This window comes from Mirounga leonina, unplaced genomic scaffold (genome assembly GCF_011800145.1).
Source record: "Mirounga leonina isolate KUSES-001 unplaced genomic scaffold, KU_Mleo_1.0 Mir_173, whole genome shotgun sequence".
NCBI classification, from domain to species: domain Eukaryota; kingdom Metazoa; phylum Chordata; class Mammalia; order Carnivora; family Phocidae; genus Mirounga; species Mirounga leonina.
In genome coordinates this window covers 84839995-84863039 of record NW_023270447.1, presented here as the reverse complement: position 1 = coordinate 84863039, position 23045 = coordinate 84839995, and the positions used below count along the sequence as shown (strand labels likewise).

General features: G+C 54.9%; 1 protein-coding gene across 6 annotated transcripts in view; it reads right to left on the bottom strand.

The window, feature by feature from the left end:
• Window positions 1-375: 375 nt before the first annotated feature.
• The window catches only part of DHRS3 (dehydrogenase/reductase 3), a 37417-nt gene continuing 14747 nt past the window's right edge, over window positions 376-23045 (bottom strand). For 4 of the 6 annotated variants that reach the window (XM_035019755.1, XM_035019754.1, XM_035019757.1 and 1 more), the window contains 6 exons: window positions 8717-8860; window positions 7943-8062; window positions 7416-7654; window positions 4892-5075; window positions 3084-3209; window positions 376-897 (listed from right to left, as the gene is read on the bottom strand). In XM_035019755.1, coding sequence (XP_034875646.1) covers window positions 772-897; window positions 3084-3209; window positions 4892-5075; window positions 7416-7654; window positions 7943-8062; window positions 8717-8860 — 939 coding nt within the window. In that variant the 3' untranslated portion in view covers window positions 376-771. The remainder of the gene's footprint in view (window positions 898-3083; window positions 3210-4891; window positions 5076-7415; window positions 7655-7942; window positions 8063-8716; window positions 8861-23045) is intronic. The other 2 variants (XM_035019756.1, XM_035019758.1) reach the window with 1 other exon arrangement.

Below are 23045 nucleotides of genomic sequence, written 5' to 3'. Positions count from 1 at the left end.
GACTGACCCGCCGCTCAGTGGGTGCTCACTAAGGACTGGTTCTGCTCTCCCGAGCTGGTCGCTTTGCAGCTGGTGGGGCTGTGGCAGGGCAGAGGGCAGCTCTCTGCAGACTAGTTCATTCAGGTCGTGGGTGGCGAGGCCAAGTGCCCCCCAACCCACGGCTGTTGGGAGGGGCCTGGCAAAGGCGGCAAAGAACCACATACCCCAGGCACAGGCCCCAATTTCTCTCGCCGTCTCTGCCCTCTTCTTGCCCGCTCCACGCCCGGCAGCTGGGGACTCCGCGCAGACCGACTGTCTCTTAAATGATGGGGTTTTGTGGTGGGGATCGGTCCCCTCCCCACTGCTAAGGACGAGGGGTCGGGGATTTCAACAAAGGAACTCACAAAATCCATCTCTTTATTTTTCATTCCTGCCATTCAACCAGTTTGCACAAGCTGAGGATGGGTGGATTTCGGAAAGAAGAGAGCATCTGGGTATAGACCCTCCTGGCAACAGTCTAGGCACGCTGCTAAGGCTGGTTAGACTCGAGAAGCAATTTAACAATAAACTCTACAGAATTAGAAATGTATCAAAGTGTCAAGGTGGCTGCTGGCTGGTTTCTCGCCTCCCCATGGGGGTCAGAGTTACACCCGTCAGTCCTGTGCAAAGGTCCTGGGGCTGGCCTGGGGGGGGGCACCCGGATTCTTCCTGGGGCCAGGAGCAGTCCTGCTCACCCAGCAGAAGTGTGCCAAGGGACAGGCGCGTGGGTGTGTGCCCAGCACCGCAGCCCCCTCAGGTTCCGTGGCTTGCGAGCGTGTCTCTGCGTCCGGCCTTTATGTCCGCCCTTTGAAAGTGTTCATGCAGGTGTAGGTTCCTGAGAATTTGTAGATCTCCTCCAGTGCGGCCTGTGGGAGTATGCTGGGGGAGTGGGGAGGGAGGAAGGAAGATGGTTAGCAGGGGCGCCAGTGGCCAGGTCACTGTTGGCCACGGAGGACCACACAGTAGAACAATGGTTCCCGTAAACCACCGCCCCCCACCCCGCCCTCCATGGAGGAAGGGCTTTCAAGTAAGTGGATAGACAATGTTTCCAAGGTAAAGATGGGTGGTAGAAACAAACTTTCAAAGCCACATTCTTAGCATTTTGGGGCCAACAGGTATCTGAGAGATCAATTAACTCCACGTGGTGCTTATTCAACAAATATTTGCTGTGTGGGACCGACGAGTCAGGTACTGCCGTCACCTCCTCCAGGGAAACTTCCCAGACTCACCCCCAGGCCTCTCCTTGGGCTCCCCCACAGCCCCTCTGCTTCCCCAGTGGGCCCTGCGGTGTCCTTGTGTTTGCTTGTCAGGCCCATGCGTGCCTCGGAGGGAGATACTTCATCTCTGATCCAAGCCCCACACGCAGGGCTCAGTCCGTTTGTTAAATCAAATCCAAGGGCCCTGGCCTCAGTGCAGGATGGGAAGGGCTCTGGAAGGCTCCCTGGGGCATGGGTGGCGCTAGAGTTGAGCTTGTAAAGATTTTTCTCGGGACGGTGAAAAGGGGGTACCGTGCAGGGGCTGGGAAGGGGGTGGCCTCTGCTTCCTGTGGAAAGTAGTGGGGGACAGAAGAGGGAATGTAGGCTGGGGGCTTACTGTGGGAAACACTGACATGTTCTAGACAAACCAGCTTTTTTCTAGAAGGTTCAGAAAGGCTTCTGAGACGCTCCCTGCGGTGGAGGGTGGCAGTCTCTACTCTCCTAGGGGCTCACAGAGGCAGCAAGGAGCATCTCAGAGCAACAATCAGGACAGCCTAAGGGACGCAAAGATGTGGCCCAAATGCCCCCAGGTGGCCCCTGCCCCTGCCCCCTACCAGGTGTCTCTAAAAGAGCTATGAGTTTGGACTGATTGATGTGTCTCCTCCGTGAGGAGGTCCCCATGCCTGCAGTTGGAGTAGCTCAGCCAGAGGGGAACCGGTTTCCTGGGCCTTGATGTCTCATGAAGTCACCTGGGTCCTTCACTTCCTGAAAAGGCTTTTCAGGTCAGAGGGGTCCAGGCAGCTGGGGGCTGGGGGCAGGAGACGAGGCCCAGAGGAGCCAACGTCCAAGCTCTCCCTGAAGCAGCAGGTTTAGGTGGGCACCTGGAATGGCCACCCCTTCAGGGCAGGACTGGGAGGGGCAGGGTGTGTTGCTCAGAGTCTAGAGAGTTCTAGAAAATGTGATGCTGGGCCAATTCTGAAGGAGGATGAGCTCCTCTTTAAAGCCTACCTCCTGGTACATCCCACCTGACCAGCCCTGGAGCCTTTCTGGGAGTCTCAAACATTGAGATCCCCGCTTTCCCCCATTAGATTGAATTTCCTGGTCCTCGGGGCTAAGTACTAGTCTCTGGAAACCGCGGTTCTCAAAGTGTGGCCCAGGAGCCCTCAGGGGATACCTGAAACCTCTTCAGAGGTCAAACTGTTTTTTGTAGTAACACTAAGACGTATTTGCCTCCGTACGTCTCTCCCCCACATGCAGCTGAGTTTTCTGGAGGCGAGGTGACATGTGACATCATAACCGATTAAAATCAGAAGCAGATCTAAGCATCCAGTTGTCTCCAATTAAGTCAGGCAATAAAGAACTTTGCAAAAATCAAAACAATGCCATTCTTCCTACTACTTTTATTTTTGGTGGAAAATACACTTTTTATATAAATATCATATTTATGTCAACAAAGGATGGAAATGGATTTATTACTGCTGTTTATAAATGAATAAGTATTTTAAATATAAACAAATACATAACTCTTATAAAACTTTTTCCATTTTAATTTCTCCTATGGTAACTAATAATAGATACAACTCACATTTAAAAAAGGGGAGGGGCTTCGGGTTCCTCTAATTTTTAAGATTGTACAGGAGTCCTGAGACCCACAAGTTTCAGAACTGCGGCTCTATCCTAAGTGTAGGAAATCCCTGGCACACAGACCCCCTCTGTTCGCTCTCACGCCCACAGCAGACATGACTATTCGATCACACTCGTCCTTTCTCCTGCCTGCCGCCCCCTCCCCACCAGGGTTCCCCAGCAGAAGGGGAAATGGCCAGCGTGAGCCTGCCTCAGAGCTGCCCTCCCCTACCCTCCAGCCCTTACCTTTTCAAGATAATGAGGGCATGCATGGTCCACGGGAGGAGGAGCAGGGCCTGATTGAGCTGCACGGCTTCCACCGTCCTCCGGGCCACCGTCTCTGGCTTCAGCGGCGGGAAGAGGTTGGGGAACCTGACGTAGGAAGAAACGATAGGGGATTCTTCTAGAGAAGCCAGTGCTTCTGCTGACCGTCTCCGTGGCTAAAAAATTTGGCCCATCCCTCTGGTGTCTGCTCTTTGGGAGACTTGAGTCCCCTTTAGAAGGTTCTGCCCACCCCCCACCTGCTGCCCCAGAAGGGGTGGGAGTCCACCCTTGAGTCTCCCCTTGAGAATGGAGATCTTGTAGCCCATCCCCTGGGACCCATTCTCCAAAATGCTTCCCAGGGATCCTTTATTTAAAATGTCACTCTGATCATGGCGCTGCCTGGCCCAGACCCTCCCAGGGCTCCCAGTGCCCTCCACTGCCCTGCTCCTTGTGGGCCCTGCTCACCCACTGCCTGACCCCTCACCCTTATCACTCTGCTCCAGCAATCCCGGCCAACCTTTCTGTTCTTGCCACTTAAACTCTTTGCCGGCTCAGGGCCTTTCACCAGCTGTCCCATCAGAGAGGGTTCTCGGCCCGTCCCCTCGGGGTGGCCTCTGATCTCCTCCCCCTGCTAATTCCCTTGACTGCATTGGCCACCTCTAAAATGGCTTTGCTTGTCTGCTTGTTTCCTTGCTCATGGCCTGTCTCCCCACCTCAGACTGTGCGTTCCACAAGGGCAGAGGTCTGGTCGGTCTTGCTCTCTGTTTTATCCCCTCTGTGCAGAGTCTGGTACATAGTGGGTGCTCAATCAATGCTCACTGAACGGATGGACACAGAACAACCTGCTGTTCCCCAAATGTGTCCTGCTCGTCCTGTCTGGAGGCAGGGGCCTGTGGGAACTCTGCCCAGCTTGCTGCTTCCCTCACTGATTCATTGATTCACTGACTGAGCCATCCAAACATTGACAGAGCGCTTTCCATGGGGTTGGTAAATGAACCACTGAATACACAAACGCCAGGGAGCTTTCTCATGCCTGTTCAGAGGCCTCTGACCGGAGACCCACACATCTCCCTAAGTGCCAGGCCCGCGCTAAATGCATCAGGAGCCGTTTGCTCCAATTTATAGGGAAGGAAGCTGAGGCTTTGGGGGAGATTAAGGGGGGGGTGGCTAAGGGCTCAAGACAGGCCAGCATGGGCCCCAGGCCAAAGCTCTGTCCTCATCCTCCCTCGCAGCTTGTCCCATCCCTCGTGGGCCTGTAGGCACAGGGCTGACCTCGATCCCACGGAGGGCTTGTGTGCTGTTCGGGCCCCAGGAGCACTTAGGGCGGTAAGTCACTCAGAGCTGATGTTACCCTGAGCAAAGGCAACTCTTGGGACCCAAGCATGGGCTGGGTTGGCCTCAGAGAACCCGTGGGTGTCCCCTCCTCCCCATTCCCCGCCAGGGGCTTCCTTCCCTATCCCAACATGCAGCCAACATGCTCACAGCCCTGTGATCTAGAAGGGCAGCCACCAAGGGCCTGCAGAGCTAAATGTGCTGAGGCCGCTCATGGAGGCCGGAACAGACACCACGGACAGTCTGGTTTTCCAGCCCCGACCTGGGCCGGTCCTGCTCGCTACTTGGGGGAAGGGAAGACAGGATGGATAGGCCAAGCTCCGTGGGTTCAGGGGGGCCCTTCCTAGTAAGACCCCTGCAGGAGAAGCTGACAGAGGATGCCAGCGTGCCCACTGGAGGGTCCTTCTTTCCTTCTTGGTGGGTGGGATGGGTACACAGGGAACAGGCAGAGCCTTTACCCCCACGGAGGCAGCCCAGACTTGTGGAAGAAGCATGTTCAGCCGATTTCCCTCTGTGTGGCCCTGGGCAAGTAACTTCGCTCCTCTGAGCCTCAGTTCCCACGTCTGTGAAATGGGAACAAGAGCGCTCTCACGGGGCTGCTGAGGGTCAAATGCAGCTGCGTTTATAAAGTAGCTGTTGTGGCTGGAACATAGAACAAGATCAGTAAATAGCGATTTGCAGACAACAGCTCCCACCTCTACGACTCGCTCTTGCCAGAAAGCCCATCAGTTTTTTCATGGTTGGGGAGGAAGCCAATGCTTTTCTTTTTCTTCTTCTTTTTTTTCTTTTAAGAAATGAGAGTTGGTTAAACACCAATCACCCCTTTATGACTCTCCCCACAGTGTGCGCAGATGTGCTCAGCTGCACATCCACAGGTCACTAACCTTCACCTGGTGGGTACTACCTGCCAGGCAGGCTAGTGGATTCCCACTAACCTGTGAAGCAGGAGGTACATTACCAATCCCTTCTTAGAGATGAAACCAAGGCACAGAAGAGCTAAAGTAACTTGTCCAAGGTCACACGGAGCTGGGGTTTGGCCCGAGGCTGTGTGGGCCCCCCCTCGGAACCACTGTAGAAAGGTGGCTTGGGGGAACCTCGCATTTCTTTAATGCGCGGGAGAGGAGACTGCCAGAAGGTGAGACAGGCATCCTGCCAGAGGTCTGCTGATATCCCGCCCACTTCCATGTTCCGGAGCCCAGTGGAAGCCCTGGATTGCCCCTGCTGCATTTACAGAGCACCTCCCGTGTGCCCAGATGAAAAGAAGCCAAACCAAGAGGAGATGGGGGTGGGGGGGGAGCCAACATGGAACATTAACTGTCATTAATCCAACCTCCTCCACATACAGAATCTACGATGCTTGGCACGTGAGTCGGGCGGAAATTTCGGTGGTGCACGGAAGGTGTGATCTCTGAGGAAGGTTAATCACCTACACCTTCTTGGAGATGCTCACTGTCAGTAAGGACAGGTATGTGCCAGGCTTTGCACCAGAACCTTCTGTGTGTTACTTCGACCCCTTCTCATGAGCCCCTGGGGGAAATACGATTTCCACTCGTTTACAGGGGAGCAAAGTACGGCTCAGAGAGGTAGCAAAACTGGCTCAAGATTTTGCAAGTGCAGAGATGCGGGGCTGTCACCAAACCATGCTCGATACTAACAGTTCAGGGGGACTGAGGGATCCCCGTATGGTTTGCTCTCTGTGAAAGGTCCTCCACCGGCTGACTCATTCGATTCCCACCAGGACCCTCCACGTTGTCCTCGTTTTTGAAAGAAGTTGATGTGTATAATTTGGAAGGCAAATCTATAATTGTATGCCATGTTGCAAAAAGCAAGGAAAGCAGCTGTTGGGTAATCCCACATTTACATTTATCTATGACTTTATGCCCCTTCACAACCCCACATCATTATAGTGCCAATTATTGGGCAGGTAACATGTGGTGTTGCCTGCCAAGTCCCATTTTATCCTTATCACAAAACCCTAGGTGTGGACATCCTCATCATCCCATTTTTTTTTCTTTTTTTTAGAGAGTGAACGAGCAAGCTGGGGGGAGGGGAAAGGGGCAAAGGGAGAGGGATAGAATCTTAAGCAGGCTCCACGCCCAGCATGGAGCCCAATGTGGGGCTCGATCTCATGACCCTGAGATCATGACCTGAGCAGAAATCAAGAGTCGGATGCTTAACCGATTAAGCCACCCAGATGCCCCTCTCATCATCCCATTTTATAGATGAGCAATGGAGGCTGCAGTGGGGACTCATTGGACCCAGGGCCACAGGGGACATTACAGGTAAAGGTGAGTTGGCATCAAAGCATGAGCTCTAAACCAAGGGTTCCCATTCCCTTTGATTTAACTGGCCTGGAGGAGAGGTGGCTGGGCTTCAGGATTTCTTTAAACTGAGCTATAATTTGCATCAATAAAAAGGCATAAATCTGTAGGGTATAGCATGATTACTTTTTACCTATGTAACCGCCATTCAGATCAGGAAGAGAGAACATTTTTTAAAAGACTAGAATGTTCCCTTGTGCCTCCTCCCAAGCTATGTCCCCAGCCCTCCAGGGACGGCCACTGCGCTGATTTCTATTGCCATGGCCTGGCTCCAGAGCTTCATACGGTGCCTTCATGCAGAAAGCACTCTTCTGCGTCTGGCTTCTTTTGCTCCACATAAGACTTTTGAGATTCATCCATGCTGTTCATGGATCAATACTCTGTTCTCTTTTGATAGTTGGGGAATATTCCACTGCACCCATGCATGTAGAATTGATACTTTATAAAAGTCCCCTGACCTGAGAAGCAGGACCCTAAAGCACTACGGATGGAGAATCGGGTCTGAGACCACAAAGCCAAAGATAATGGGCGTCGGAGAGTTTTCACTGTCGGCTCTCCGTGCGCATACGCCACGTGGCCCTGGTCCGATCTGCTGGGGGCCGTGGCGGGGGGTGGAGGGTTGGGGGGTGAGGGTGGGGAGGCGAGTTCCCCGCTCACTCACCTGACCCTCATGCCCTGGAACATCTCGGTGCTGGTGTGGAAGGGCAGCACGGTGGTGGCGCTGACTCCAGGACAGTCCAGCAGCCCCAGGGTGAGGCTCTCCATGAAGGCGAAGGCCGAGGCTTTGGACGTGCAGTAGTCGATGGCGCCAGGGATGGCGGAGAGTGCCAGCACGGAGTTGAGACACACGATGTGGCCGTTCTGCAGCTCCAGCATCCGCGGCAAGAAGGCCTTGGTGGTCTGAGGGTGGGCAGGAGGTCAGTGGAGGGCCTCCAGCAGCCCCTCTAAACTTCTTCAGGGGAGAACGGGCCACCCCGAGGCACACGTGCCCCGCCGACGATGAGCTCTCCAAGGACGGGAGGGGAGGGGGCCGAGGCCTGAACACTGCAGGGCCCTGACCTCCACATTCCTGTACGTCCACATGCCCCAGCCCCGGTGAGCCTCTCCCCACGCCCAGACGGCACCCAGGAGGGAAGGAACGGGTCACTGTCACACCCGGGGCTGGCTGCGGCCCGGGACAGCCCTTACCCAGAACTGGCCCAGGGTGTTGATGTGCTGTGACTTGAGAAGGGCGTCATCGTCACTGTCCATGAGGCTTTTCCCGTGGACCACGGCAGCATTGTTCACCAGGATGGTGATATCGCCCACCTGTGGGCAAGGGGGTCACGGGGCCGTTAGGGCACAGGGACCTGCCCCCTCAACACTGGCTGTGTGCCCCTGGACAGCCACATCGTCTCTCTGGGCATCAACCTGGATTTGTGAGACAGGGCTGCCAGCCATCCCGGGGTCAATCTGAGGGTCCGAAAGACTTTATGGTACAGAGCAGGTTTATAATCAACGGGGTTATTGTTACTTAAAAGCAGTTAACATTCACCATGTGCCAGATACCAAACAGGGTGGTTTTTGCTCCCTTAGAGCTCACTGAGACATTCAGTGCAAACAGATGGCTGGAGTTAGGACAAGGATTTTCCCAGAGAGCAATGGGACATTTGCCCCCCAAGCTCTAGGACAGAAACTCACAAGGTCTAAACTTCCAAAGAGGACAACAGGTGATTACTCCTGTCATGCAATCAACCCACACCCTTATCCCCGCCCCAAGGAGCACACACATGCACACACACACTCACGCACACACAGCAGGGGCCAGCTTCCCAGGAGCGTCCCCAGAGATGCCCTGGAAACAGCCATTCTGCCATTAGCAATGCTCTATCCCAGGCCAGGTGTGATTGATCTCTTTGGCTGGCATTCTCCTGGGTGTAGCCGAGCTAGAAGGGTGCAGACAGACCCTTCTAGGCCACTTACCTTCTCCCGGACAGCTTTGGCCGTCTGGTACACCTCCTCCCGGTTGCCCACGTCGCAGATGAAGTAGTGGCACTCGGTGCCCATCTGCCGAATCTCCTCCGTCGTCTCCTTCAGGCATTTCTCAGTCCGGCCCCAGAGAACGATCTGGAAGGAGAAGATGACAGAACTGATAAGTGGTCATTGGGTAAGCCGTTGTGATTCAGTGATTGGCATCAGAAATTCAGCAATCTGCCCGAGTAATTGGCAAGTGAAGTAACTGGCCTCCCTGATTGCATCCAAAGAGCGTGTGCAAAGCACATGGACAACGGGCTTTTCTAAAGGGATAAAGCCTATTCTGAAATGAACAAGGAGTTTCTGAGCCCATTTATGACCGATCGATTGATGTATTATTTACAAGTCCCTCTTAGAAGTTGCTTTCCATAGGACGCCCTCTGCCAGCTCGATTCCAGAAGCCACAGCAGAACTCCTTCTCTACAGTGTTCTGGAATGCTCTCAGGAACATTAGAGCTAGAGCCAGGTTTATGAGCACCAGCCACCAGGAGGGACTGGAAGGTCCTGGCCGTGAGGCCCACAGAGGCGAAATGGGGCTCCTCACCTCGCTGTGGGCCCACTGGGAAGGAGGGCATAAGGAGAGGCACCAGGCTTCCACTGAGCAGGAGATGCTGCTATCCCCATCGGTAATGAATGTGGGACCCGCCACACCAGGAGGAGACCCTGGTAGGGCCGATAAATGGATTCCTAACGGGGTGGGACAAATTTATGAATGGCTGGCCATAAAAGGCTCAGAAGAGAAGCCTGGCTAATTTTCAACCTTGACCTAAGCAGGAACAACCCACCTACTTCCCCATGACATGAGAGAGAGGCCCCTCTTGGTAAAAAGGCCTGAAGATGGGGAACTAAGAATCCTCAGCACAGAGGGATAGAGGGGGCCTGGGAGGCATCAGAAAAAGGAAGAGGGGAGCCTGGGTGGCTCAGTCAGTTAAGCCTCCAACTCTTGATTTGGGCTCGGGTCATGATCTTGGGGTCGAGAGATAGAGCCCCACATTGGCTTGCACTCAGCACGGAGTCTGCTTGTCCCTCTCCCTCCTCCAATGCCCCTCCTCTCTCTATCTGAAATAAATAAAATCTCAAAAAAAAAAAAAAAAAGGGAAGAGATGAGGTTTTCTTGGGGATTAGTCTAATGGGTTTCTATTTTTGTTTCTTCTTTCTTTCTAAAATTATCAATGAAATTCCTCCTTGAAGGGTGCCTGGGTGGCTCAGTTGGTTAAGTGTCTGCCTTCAGCTCAGGTCATGATCCCAGGGTCCTGGGATCAAGCCCCAAGTCAGGCTCCCTGCTCAGTGGGAAGTCTGCTTCTCTCTCTCCATCTCCCTCTGTCCCTCTGTCCCTCCTCCTACTTATGCTCACTCTCTTTCTCAAATAAATAAAATCTTAAAAAAAAAAGAAATTCCTCCTTGAAAAATAAAACTCAACATGAAACCCAGTGTGTGAAATGAGGGAAAGGAAGAAATTACATGTCCAACTGCATATTTTCTTCCTCTAGAAACAACTAAGGGGTCCTAGGAGAACAAGGGATCACCTCAGAAGGTCTGGAGCAGCGGCGTGGATAGGGTGCCCTTCACTCTGGGAACCTTAGGTTGCTTCTCGGCATAAACAGGTGTGCGGGGGATTCCAGCAGAAGGGGCACAAAGGGCCCAGGGGCTCCTGACCCCCCAGTTCTCAGATGGGGCAAGGAGGGTAGAGTTTAAATCCCCCTACCCCTGGTCTGCCCAGAAAACCAGCAGCCAGGAAACCAGGGAGGCCAGGACTCTCTACGTGGCTGGAAGAACACCCTGAAGAGGGAAAGGGGCTGGAGTAAGGGGGTAAAATGAAAGCTGGGTCCCCTCGTCTACCATGGGCAGGGGATACACCCAGGCAGGACCCCCAGGTTTGACCATTTCCTTTCCGGGGTCTGTTGAGGATGCCGTGGGGGGCTGGCTTCTTCACACTCTGCTCAGAGTCCCCACCTCTGCCTGGGCACTGGGACAGGTTTGCTTTCTGCCCGCCTCACCCCAAGCCAACCGGGCTGGGAGCCCTGTGCAGGCCTCAAGTCTGGCTTGTTCATTTTCGTATTCCAGTGCCCAGGAACGCATGTGCTGTTTGCTGAGTGAATGAATGTTCGGGGCCACAGGTGGGATGGGCTGGGAGGAGGTTTAAGGCTGAGACCATCCCATCTTCCTTGACTGAGCCATTTAGGGTCCCAGAACCTTCAACACAGAGTCTGCTTGGACCAAGATTCAGTGAGATCCAGATTTCCCCAGAGTCTCAAAACAGTCCTGGGGCTGAGCTGTGAGATAAAGAGTAAGTCAGAGATCGGACCCTTGAAGGGGGGCAAGCGGTCAGTCTCAGGTGAAAATGAGGCTCAGGCCCATGCGTGCGTGCCTTGCTGGGTGGCCCGGGGCTGGTCCTCCAGGGATGGGAGGTGTGGGAGAGAGCTGAGGGGACGAACAGTTGGAGCTGCTCCTGCCACTGTCCCTTCCTGGCTTCTCCTCCAATCCCCTGCCCGGACCCCTCTGAGGACCCAGAGGCACTGAGCAGGGATCCAGCAGGTTCAGCCCAGCAGGCCTGCCCTTGTGGTCCCTGCCCAGGGTCACCTGAGGGTGACCTGGGCAGCTGACAAGAGTCCCACCCAGCGCCAGAACGAGGGAGAGGAGAGGATGGACAGGCAGGCGGCAGGGGTCTGAGGAGCGTGAGGTGAGCAGCCTGAGGAGGGGGCAGATTTGTAAAGTAAGGGCTCAGGGTGGCTTCACATCTGCGGCCTCCCTGCCCCTCTGGGGGGAACAGTTAGCTCCCATCCTTCGGGCTGCATGGCTGGCCTACGTGCAGGGAAGGGGAGCAAGACCTCCAGCCTCCCAGGGGCGGTGGGCCCACACTGTCTGCCTCAGGGAGCCAGTGTTCCAGCGAGGGAAGGCAGTGACTGGGCGAGAAAACCGTTGGACACAAATTATGGCGAGTGGAGTAAAGAGTAAGTGGGGAGAACTTCATTTAAGTTTGGGGATTGATGAGGTGGCCGTGTTATGCCCATTGTACAGATGATGAAACTGCGGCCCAGAGAGGCTAAGAAACTTGTCTGAGGTCGCACAGCAACTGAGGGACAGAGCTGGGATTTGAACCGAGGTTTCTCACCAGCATTCACTCTCTCCCAGTAGGAGAAAAGCCATTGCCTCCTGGAGACAAAGAGCTGAGAAAATCAGCACAGCCTCTTGATATATCCTCACCTGCAGCCGTTAGAATGACAAGTGTTCACGACGCGGGAAAATGCTGAGGGATCTAACGCTGGGGAGAAAAGACTGCAGTCTTGTCCATAAAGGATAATCTCAACTCTAAAAACTTAACAGGTTTTTTTTTTTTTTTAAAGATTTTATTTATTTATTTATTTGAGAGAGAGAGAGAGTGGGGGGAGGGGCAGAGGGAGAGGGATAAGCAAGCAGACTCCCCACCCCAACCCCCTCGCTGAGCAGGGAGACAGATGCAGGGCTCAATCCCACGCCCCTGAGATCATGACCTGAGCTGAAATCAAGAGGCAGATGCTTAACCGATTGAGCCACCCAGGCGCCCCTAAAAGCCTAACAGGTTAATGGAAGTTGCCAGGCTATGTAAGAGCAGGGGTTGTCTCGGGTGGGATCGTGGCTGATTGTGGTTTGCTTCTTTATGCCTGGGTGTACTGAGAAACTGTCTCTAAAGGACGGTGACCATTATTTATGATCTTAAAAAAGGAAGGCAGAAGAAAAACTTCCGCACAGGTCCTCCCCCAAACAGCTCCTTCACACACAGGTAACTCAGCACTGCGGGTCCCAGCCCTGCTTGCTTCCCCAGCCCCCAGGCGCTGCCTCTCGGGAGCTCCCCTCCACCGTGAGGTGGCTGTCTATTTGGATCTCTCTCCCCATCGTGTGAATGAGCGAGGAAACTCCCAGAGGCTCCATAGTTAGGGTTTACGCCCATGCCTCACACATTGCACTTGGCCCCAAGTGCACTGTCGTCACCATCTCCCTTTTAGATCCTGTCTATGGGAGGGCAGGGAATAAATCTCACTCATTCTGAGTTCCCTGTGACCCTACCTAGTGCCCAGCACAGGCTGTTTTTCTCTGTTTTAAATGCCAAGGCTACTGTGGACTCCTGTTCATCCCACAGAACCCTGCTTGAATGCCCCCTCAGTTCTGAAGCTTCTCTGGTTACTCCTTCCGTCCTCCCTACAATAGCAATGCCCATTATACAGCAGCTAACATCTAGTGAGCACTTTCCGTGGGCTGGGAACATCCATGGGTTTTTTTCCTTTCATCCTTACTATTCCATGAGTGGGTAGAGTTATTCTGTTCAGGGGAGGCTCAGGCGGGTAAAATGACTCGCCCAAGGTCACACCACTTATGAGCAGTGGTGCAGTGTGACTCGGGACTCACATTCCCAGCTGCCAATACTAACCTTCGTTCGTGGATACCCCTGCCTTCCCCACAAGCTTGCAAGGTCCTCTGGGGAAGCCTATCCTTTCTTGTAACCTTAGTACCCAGCATGGGCCTGCCACAGAGTAAAAGCCAACTAACACTGTCACATGGCGTTGGCCCGGGGAGGTCTCTAGAAAAATCTGCTGACCAGAGAACAGTGGGTGACTCTACTCCACACAGCCTGGCCTTCTTTGCCCAAAGGGGCTTGCATGAGTGCCTGGACTTGGCGTTCATTGCTGGAGCTCAGCTGCAGAGCACAGTTCTCCACCCCCCTCCCCCAGTGACGTGAGCTGGGTGGTCTCTGGGTGGGTCCCAGGAGGAGCATCTGTTTATAATTGGCAGCCCCGGAAAGATCCAAGTCCCTGGGAAGGTCTTTAGCAGAACAGCTCATGTCTCATGGGCTCCATGTCTTGGAGCAAAGTGCTGCTGCGTTGGCTTCTCAGAAGGAAGAAAATACCCCCCAGAGACCACAAACCATGGCAGGGCGGCGGGGGGGAGGGTCATGATTTGGAGGGTGCACAGCTCTCCTCCACTCTGAGCACCTCCCGTGGGAGGACATTAATAAGAATCCAGCCTTGTGGACAGATAAGAACGAGCAAACACCAAAATTCAGTGTGCCCAGGAAGGGGTGGGTGAGCGGTGTGCAGGGGTGTGGGCAGGTAATGCTGAGAGCGTGGACGCGTACTTTCCAGTGTAAGTTGAATTTTGAGTTTCCCCTTCTTTCATAGTCCTGTCCATTTCCAAAAAGAGATCCCCTACCTTTTGAGTAGAATGGCCTAGAACACAGGCTTAGGAGCCAGCCTGACTGGGCTCAATTCTCTGATCTACCACTCAGGAGTCACGCGAACTTAGCAAACCCATGGAGCCTCTCTATAAATTAAGGTTATTCATTTCAAAGGGTGGCTTGGAAGATGCAGAAAGGACATGATAAATGCTGGCTATTCTTCTTTGTATTAATCCAAGAACAGAAATAGGCGCCCCCCTTGCTCGCAGAAGATCCCACTACCCCCCCCCCCCATAAAAATAGAGTCATGAGGTGACAGCTGCCTGGAAGACTGGAACCGGGACTCTGCTGCCTTGTTTCTAGCCGCAGCCTTAACTGGGGCAAAACCACAGGATCTTAGAGACCCCTCCATTTCCATCCTTCCAGCTGACTTAGAAGACACTCCTTTGTCCACACCCCTGGCCCACGAAAGTGGAAACCATCGTCAATACTGTCCAACCTCAGAGTGGGCTGCAGGGCGCCCTGTAGGAAGGTTTCCCAGGAGAGGTTTTTATGCTGAGCTCTGGGAACCCTGGGGGATCTAGTGAGGAGCCCCGAGGGCTGTTGAGGGGTGGGAGGCTTGGTAGACAGGGTCCCAGCCTTTTCCCACTGGCCATCCAGAGCAGGGGCACGTTTTTAAAGAAAAGATTTATTTATTTATTTATTTTGGTGCGGGGGAGGGAGAGAGTCTTAAGCAGACTCCCTGCTGAGTGTGGAGCCCAACACAGGGCGGGACCCCACGACCCTGAGATCAGGACCTGAGCGGAAACCAAGAGTCGGGCGGGCGCTTAACCGACTGCACCACCCAGGCGCCCCAGTTGGGGCACTTTTATTAGTTTTCTAGAACAGCCATTTCTACAAAGATTCTGTTGCTAAAAACAAAATAAAGTTTGAATGCTAGCGCTCTGGATCCTTAGCCCTTTCTTCTCCAGGACAGAAGCTTTTTCTCTAGGAATGAACCCCAGTTTCTGCCTCTAGCTCCCACCCATTGGGAGTGCCAGCCGGTCCCCCCACCCATGCCACCAGCCTACCAGTCCTTCTTCCAAAGACAACACTTCAAAATCAATGACGGTGATGGGATGCCTCCTCGAGACATTCTGGACTTTCTAACCTTTCCACCTTCCCTTCCAGGAGCCCCGTTTCCACACTCCACACATCCCTGTCCGTACGCTGCCCTTAGGTTCATTATTCATGTCCTACCACGGATGCCTGACCCCAGCGGGTCAGAGGTGGCAAAAGCACTGGGCCTCTTTGCTAGGCACTTGGGCTGGAGGTGGCTCCCCCTTCCCGTGCCTGCACTGCTGAGCTGCCCGAGTGACAGGCAGGACAGGCTCATGCTGCCTTCGTTCCCTGTTCCGGCCTGCCGAGAAGGTTCTGGCTCCCACTGGCTCGCTGTTGGAGGGGACTATTACGGAGCTCCTCCAATGAGATCAGGCAGCACTGTCCTCCTGCGAGTCCCTGACCACAGCCCGGAGCTGGACAGACTTCCTCCCTCCAACGTGCCGCCTGGGACTGGCCCTTGGGCACGGCCGGGATAACCATGAGTGTCATGCGGGACACCTGCTGCAGTCTCTCACCTATCCTCTGACAGCTCTAGGAGGGGGAGGGACTGTGCCTGTCCCAGGCACTTGAGATGGAGTGCTCACAGCTGCCCTGCGGGTGTGTAACAGCTTGACTTGCGTCCCCCAAGAAGATACGTCCGATTCCTGATCCCCGATACCCATGCATTTGGACAAAGTGTCTTTGCAGATGTAATTAATTAAGGATCTTGAGATGAGATCACCCTGGATTAGGGTGGACCCTAAAATCTAATGACAGGTGTCCTTATAAGAGACAGAAGAGAGACACACAGAGAAAAGAGGAGACTCCTCCCAGGCAGCAGCCACAGAAGTGTGGTCCTGGAGAAATGAAGGAGGGAGTCTAAGCCACCTTGGGGCTGGTGGAATGGAGCCCCCAGGAAAGGATGGTAGCACGGACGGGTGGAGGTAGAGTCCAACTACACAGTGCTCTTGGCCACGAGGACCAAGAACATGTGTCTGATCCATAGATAATATGCGGCCATTGGAGGATTTTTTTTTTTTAGAGCAGTTTTAGGTTCATAGCAAAATTGAGCAAAAGATACAGAGATTTACCCCCTGCACCCACTCCTGCACAGTCTCCCCATTACCAGCATCCCCTCCCAGAGTGGAAGACTTGTTACAGCCGATGAGCCCACACTGACACATCCCAATCACCCAGGGTCCATAGTTGACATTAGGGCTCACTGCTGGTGGTGCACATTCTGGGGGTTTGGACAAATGTATAATGACATCTTATCCACCACTGCAGTCTCATACAGAACAGTTTCAACTGCCCTCAGAATCCTCTGTGCTCCACCTGTTCATCCTTCCCTCCTTCCAACCCCTGGCAACAACTGACCCTTTTAAGGTCTCTGTAGTTTGGCCTTTTCCAGAATGTCATATAGTTGGAATCACAGTATATAGAGCCTTTTCAGATTGGCTTCTTTCACTTAGTAATATACATTTAGGGTGCCTCCGTGTCTTTTCATGGCTTGATAGCTCAGTTCTTCTCAGTGCTGAATAATAATCTCATTGTTTGAATGTTTCGGTTTATTTATCCATTCGCCTACTGGAGGGCATCTCGGGGGCAAGTTTTGGCAGTTATGAATAAAGATGCCATAACATTCTTGTGCACGTCCTTGCTTTTTTACTTTCCAGATCTCTCCCAGTCCCTGGGACACACATCACCCTCCATGATGGAAGTCTTATGTCCCTGAGGATAGAGGGCACCCCCCCTCAACCCCATACTTCCCACCTGCCAAGAGCCATGTCTTCAGCAACTATTTGGAAACCAAATGTGACAATTGGGAGTCCCCATCTCATCCCAGGGTGTGAATCTTTCTGGTTCCAGGACCACTGGGAAAATCCTCCAGGGAAACTACCTCAAAGGCCGACTCTGCAGAAGAGCAGACAACTTTTCCCTTCCAGTCAGAAACTCAAGAGCTGATGCTCCTTTTCACATTCACAGCCTATGAACCTGGCCCAAGGGCTCCACCTCCTTCTGTCTACCCTTAGACCACACTTGGCAAAACCTGGGCTTGGGCAAACTCGAGCCAGAGGTGTTAGCTGAAGCCCCATGACCTTTGCCTCAGTCCCTCCCTCTGGACCTCCTGGTAGAGAACACCACCTAACCTTGAGGTGCAGGGACTGGGAAGGGGGGCGGCAAGGAGAGCCAGCGGTTACAGGCCACTCTATAGCACGGTGTCCATCTTCAGTAGCACCAGCCCGAGAGATGGGACCAGAAGGGCAGTGCATGGATGAAGCTCAGACCAAGTAACTCACGCAGGCTGCACGACCCCAAGTTTCAAAGCAACGCTTCAACCTAGACCCCAAAGCCAAGCTTCTTCACTGCTCCCTGTCCTGACTCACGCACTCACGCACTCACACGTTCAAGGGGGATTACTGAACAGTGACTACGTGCCAGGCAGTGTTGGAAGCAGGACATAAATTCATCGCACTCTCCTGGCGTTTGTTTTCATGTGTGTGTGGTGAAGACGGGGACAATGAACATAGGAACAAACTGACTATGTAACATGTATAAAGGCGACCGAAAGTGCATGGGAGGAACAGGAAGCTTTGTAGGGGGGCTGGATGGAATGATCATGGGGTAGGAAGCAGGGGACACAGAAACTCTCTGGTAGGGTAACATCTGGGCAGACCTGAGGGAAGTGAAGGAGGGAACGATGCAGACATCTGGGGAAATATTCCAGGCAGAGGGAACAGCTAGTGCAAAGGCCCTGGGGTGGGAATGAGCTCAGAATGTTGGGGAAGTCCAGGGGCAGAGCTGAGTGGGAGACATGAAGTTGGGGACTGTAGCTGGGAGGGGTGTGGGGGCCTGTGAATTCTATTCCCAGTGAGAACAGAAGCCCTTCAGAGGGTTGTGACCAGAGATGACAGCCTCTGACTTGGACTTTGGAACCAGTTCTGACTGCTGGACTGGGGGTTTGGAATGAGGGTGGGAACCAGAGCAGAGGAGGGGGGCGGAGTGGGCAGGTGTCAGATGAGCTAGATGGAGGACCCCACCTGGGGCAGTTGGGTAGAGCCCATGGAAGAGGAGGGGTGCAGGACTGCACTGCCAGAGGAAGAGGGGTTCCAAGAGGCCCCCAAAGGGTTTGGCCTGAGCAAATGTTAGAACGGTTGTCATGCCCTGAGCCCCTGAGCCTCCCTCTCCAGGAAAGGTTGGCTTTGGCAAGGCCCAGGTATGGAGGAAGAGAAAGATCCTGACTTGGATCCCCAGGTCCCTTCTACTCCAAGAACACTCGGCTTAAGCAAAGTGAGGGGGAGGGGTGGTAGTGAGTGAGGGAACAGTTCCAGGTGGCAAGGGCAGCCTCCCCAGGAAGAGGGTGCCTGGATGCCAGCCAAGCAGGCCAGCTACCCACCTAGGGCGCTGGTAAACACACCAGTTCCAATAACAAAGCGCCAGCCACCACACCCCTGCCGCCCCCCCCCCCCCCCCCCCCGCGCCCCACCCCCCCCCCCCCCCCCCCGCCCCAGCTAATGGGCCCCTACAGCAGGCTCTGAGCTGGGAGGCAGACTTGGGAGGCAAGACTGCGCTCACATGATGGGGTGAGGGGGTGGCAGGAGGAGCCCCCGGGCGAAACCTCAGCGGGTCTGGCAGGAGGCTCCAGGAAGTCTCTGAAAGTGGGCCCAGGGGCTGGCGGAGGGTGGGGACCCGCGGGGGTCCAGGGAGGGGGTGGGATGGGGCTAGGCTGGAGTCCTGGGTGGGGATTGGGCCCGAATCCCATTTGGCGGAAGGAAAAGGAAGGGAAAGGGTAGGGGAGAGGAGTGGGAGGTAGATGTGGAGGGGGTGGGGCAGGGATATGGTCCCGGAGGTGAGGAGGGTAAGGAGGGGCGTCTGGAAGGTGTCCGGAGCATGGTTGGGGTAGGGTGTGGGGACCAGGTTGGGCTGGGTTGGGGTTTGGGTGGGGGGGCACGGATGGAGAGGGGGTAAGGGAGTTGGGGAGGAGGGCCAGGTTGGGGATAGGGGTGGGGGCGCGGTTGGGGCGCGGTGAGGGGGTGGGCCAGCTTGCAGCTGGGGTTGGGGTGCGGATTGGGGGCGTATGGATAGGGGGGCGGGGGAGGTGGGAGGAGCGTCAGGTTGGGGATAGGGCTGGGGGCGCGGTTGGGGCTGGGTGGGGGGCCGTTGGGGAGGAGGGCCAGGTTGGGGTGCAGATCTGGGGTACTGATGGGGAGGGGGTTGGTGGGGAGGAGGGCCGGGTTGGGGATAGGGGTTGGGTGCGCGAATGGGGCGGGGAGGCGGGGAGGAGGCCGGGTTGGGGTCGGGTCGCCGACAGGGGGGTGGAAGGGGTGCCCCTCCAGCCGCAGGGACCGCCTGCGCTTCCTCCCCGCGGCCGAGGGGTAAACAAACGCGGTGACGTCAGGGGCGCCGCTGGCCCGAGGCTGAACCCGGCGCTGTAAATGAGATGCAAGGTGCCAGCAGGCTCCAGGCCGCGAGGCCTGCGCGCCACACACGCTCCTCCGCGCCGGCCTGAGCCTACCCCAGCTGCACACACGGACAGGATGCTGCAAACGCCACCAGACATTGCAACACGCAGCCAGTCTGCTGGCCGCAGCGTGAACCCTCCGCCGCCCCCCTGGCAGGCACCGGCCCAGCTGGAGCGCAGCCTCCCTCCTCCCGAGCATCCCGGGGGCGGGGGCGGGGGGTGCTGTCAGCTTCCACCCAGCTGGGGTCAGCCTCTCCGCTGGGGACCCCATCCCCTGCCTCCCCAGGGGGCCTCCCAAACCGAGGGCTGGGCCTCTGGGGTCAGCTTTGGGCTCTCTGCCCAACAGATTGGGGAAATGCCTGCCTTTTTGCGCGGCCTTCTGGGAAGCTCATCCCTCTTCATGGAAGCAGAAGGGCTGGGGTGCAGAGGCCCTTCCTCCAGGTGTCGGCAGATGCCAGCCTGTGGGATGGCTGCCCCGCAGCCACTCCCCACCTCCCCCGAGCAGGGGACCCCGGTTTATTCCGGGGAGCTCCCAGAACAGCCCTGGACGGCATGCCTTTGGGAATGGAAGGCCGCCTGGCTGAGGCCCGCAGGCGGCACTGTGCTCTGGAGTGGATTTGCTGTGTGACTTTTGGATGAGTCACTTGGCATCTCTGGGCTTCACCATCTCCCTCTGGGGAAATGGGGAGAATCGAAACTGGCCTCCCTGTGCTGGGGTGGGAAGGTCAAAAGTGCAAGAAACCCTCACCAGGCTGCAGGGGCTGGCTAGCAGCCTCAGACGCAGGGGCCCGACGCAGAACTTGGAGACTCCCAGAGAAACTGAGGCAGGGCCTCTCCTCACCCACCTACCAAACTTGCCTTCTGGGTTTACTGTGAGTGGTGGGAGCTGTGGGGATGTATGAGTAAACAGTCCCCTGGGCCCAAGGAGCCCCCACACTGGCTCCCCTACTTGGACTCCACAAATTCAAGTCCTTGTGGGTGTTGGGGGAAACTAGAAATGACCACAGATGTTTAAAAAGGACCCCAGGAACGTAGCAAAGCACAGCTTAACACCAGCTTCCCTGTCACTGAAGTTACTATTTAAATCTCTCTCCCTCCCATCACCCTGTTTTATGGTCTTGACAGCATCTTGTAATTGTCCGAAATTTTAACAGTTAGTTCTTTGCTCCCCCAACACACACATTCTAGAATGTAGGCTCTCAGGATGAATTCCCAGCACCTGGTATGGTCATGTGAATGAATGAATGAAATCATGGCTATCACGAGGAGCGGTCCCATCATTTGTGGGGCCCTGTGCAAAATATCAATGCAGGGCCCCTAGTTTAAAAATTATGGAGGATTTTAAGACAGCAACAGCGAGACATTCAGAAATGCAGGACCCTCCTGAGCGTGGGGCCCTGAGTGTCCCCACAGGTGCCACACCCAGGAAGCCGGGCAGGGCCATTCCACAGAGGGTGCTCGATAGCAATACCCAGGGGTACCCAATGCCGTCACCCCTCAGCCTCAGTTCCCAAATCCCAAATCTCCAAAGTCCTTTTTTTTGGTTCTTCTTTTTTTTCTCTCTTAATTTCACCCACACATTTAAGCAAGTCCTCAAGGGGCTTTGGACCTGAGCTATTGGCCCATCTTACAGATGGGGCACTGAGGTCCTGGAAATGTCAAGGGCCTGGCCAGGAGTGGCTAAGCTGGGAAACCAACCCTGGCAAGACTTGTAGGAGCTGCTGGTAGAGGTGAGAATATAGCTGTTGCTTTGGGAAGGAAAAGGCAGATTTTTTTCACTGGGTTATCTCTTTCAGCATCCCCTTCCTATCTCAACCAGACATTCGGAGCTCCCTGAGCTCGTGTGCCCAATAACACACAGCTGGTGTGTCCCAGGAAGACCTCGGGCTAATTAAGCATGATTTATGGCCCGGTCTCCTGAGGACAAGCTTTAAATTACTTGCAAGCTGTGCCAAGGTAACTATCTATCCTACAGGCTGTTAATTAGGAATTGGTTTAATCTCTGCTGGATGAAGGTCAAACGCCATGGAGTTGACCCTGCTGGCTGGCTGGCGTCATGCTATCAGGCTGGGGATCTGGGCCCGGAGGGCTGGGGGATTCAGGGAAGCAGTGGACACTGCAGCGGGAATCGGTCTGGCCGACACATCCTGCACAGGCATGGATGCTGGGAGCAAACCCACATGGGCCTTGCGTGGCCCAGGAAGCTGGGCCAGGAGGGGCTTCCCCTCAGCACCAGCCCAGCACAAAGTGGAGAATTCTTCCAGAAAACCAGGCTCCCCTCACCTTCCAGGAACCCAGTCTGGTCCTGCACCGTGTAGAAACCCTTCTGTGGCTCCCCAGTGCTCTCCCCATCAAGTCCCAACCACGCTCCGTGGCCACTAAGTGCCGTGAGGGGTTGCCCTGCCCGCCTACCACCACCCTCCTCACACTTCCCTTCCAGCCAGGCCACGCTCTTCCCTTTTGCCTGGGGTATTTTCTTTCTGTGGTCTCCACCTCATCCTCCTCAGTGCCTCCCCTGAGACCCCCGGCCTGGCCACCGCCAGCCTTCCTTCCCCAGAAGCCAGACCACCTGGCTTCCAATCCCATGACTATGGGTGCTGTGTGACGTGAAGTGAGTACTTAGCCTCTCTGAGCCTGAGTTTTCTCATTTTAAAAATGGGGACAGGAATAGTTCCTACCTCATAGGGTTACTCTGAGGAGCAAACCAGATTGTCCCTGTAAGTCACTTCATGTGTAGGAAGAACTGCACGGACAGCAAAGTCAGACATTGGTTGGAAAGCTCAGGCCACTGGTCCATTTCCCCAGCTAGACTGAGGCTGGGTCCCAGACCTGTGTTTTTTCCTTGTGATGCCCACCGGGTCCCTGTGACCTGGGACAGCCCCCTACATATGTCCTGCCCTCCTGTCAAATCTACTCCCAGTAGGAAGCCTTCCGGGTTGACCCAGAGTGTTCTCTCCCGTGGAGCAGTTGCCCACCCAGCGCAGGGTCAATAAAAGTCCCCTGTTTCTGTTTTGCTCTCCAAGGGCAAACCTTAGGCCACAGCCTGCCCTAGTCACAATGCCGGCCACTCTGTGGCGGGAACTGTGACATCTTCTATCCCTGGTGACTCTGGGGGGGCACTTGGAACAGAGCTTTGTATTCAGCAGGTGCTCTGGGCAGGGGCAACCGGCATTTTCTGAGCCCCTGCCCAGCATATTGGACCATCTCCTGGAATCCTACCAAAGGCCCCGGGAGGGAGGTTGGGATTAGCACTGTCACTTTGCGGATGAGAAAGCTTCCCGGGGACACCCGGTCCTAATCCCCAGAAGTTGTGAATGTGTTACTTGACGTGGGAAAGGAGGATTAGGGTTGCAGAGGGAATTAAATTTGCTAATCAACTCACTTTAAAATAGAAAGATTATCCCGGATTATCCAGGCGGGCCCAGTATAATCACAAGGGGCCTGAAACCTGGACAAGGGGGACGGAAGAGGGGAATAAAGGGAAGATGTGAGCATGGAAGCTGCTGGCTTTGAAGATGGAGGAAGGGGCCATGAGCCAAGGGACACAGGTGCCTCTGGAACCTGAAAGGGCAAGGATATGGATTCTC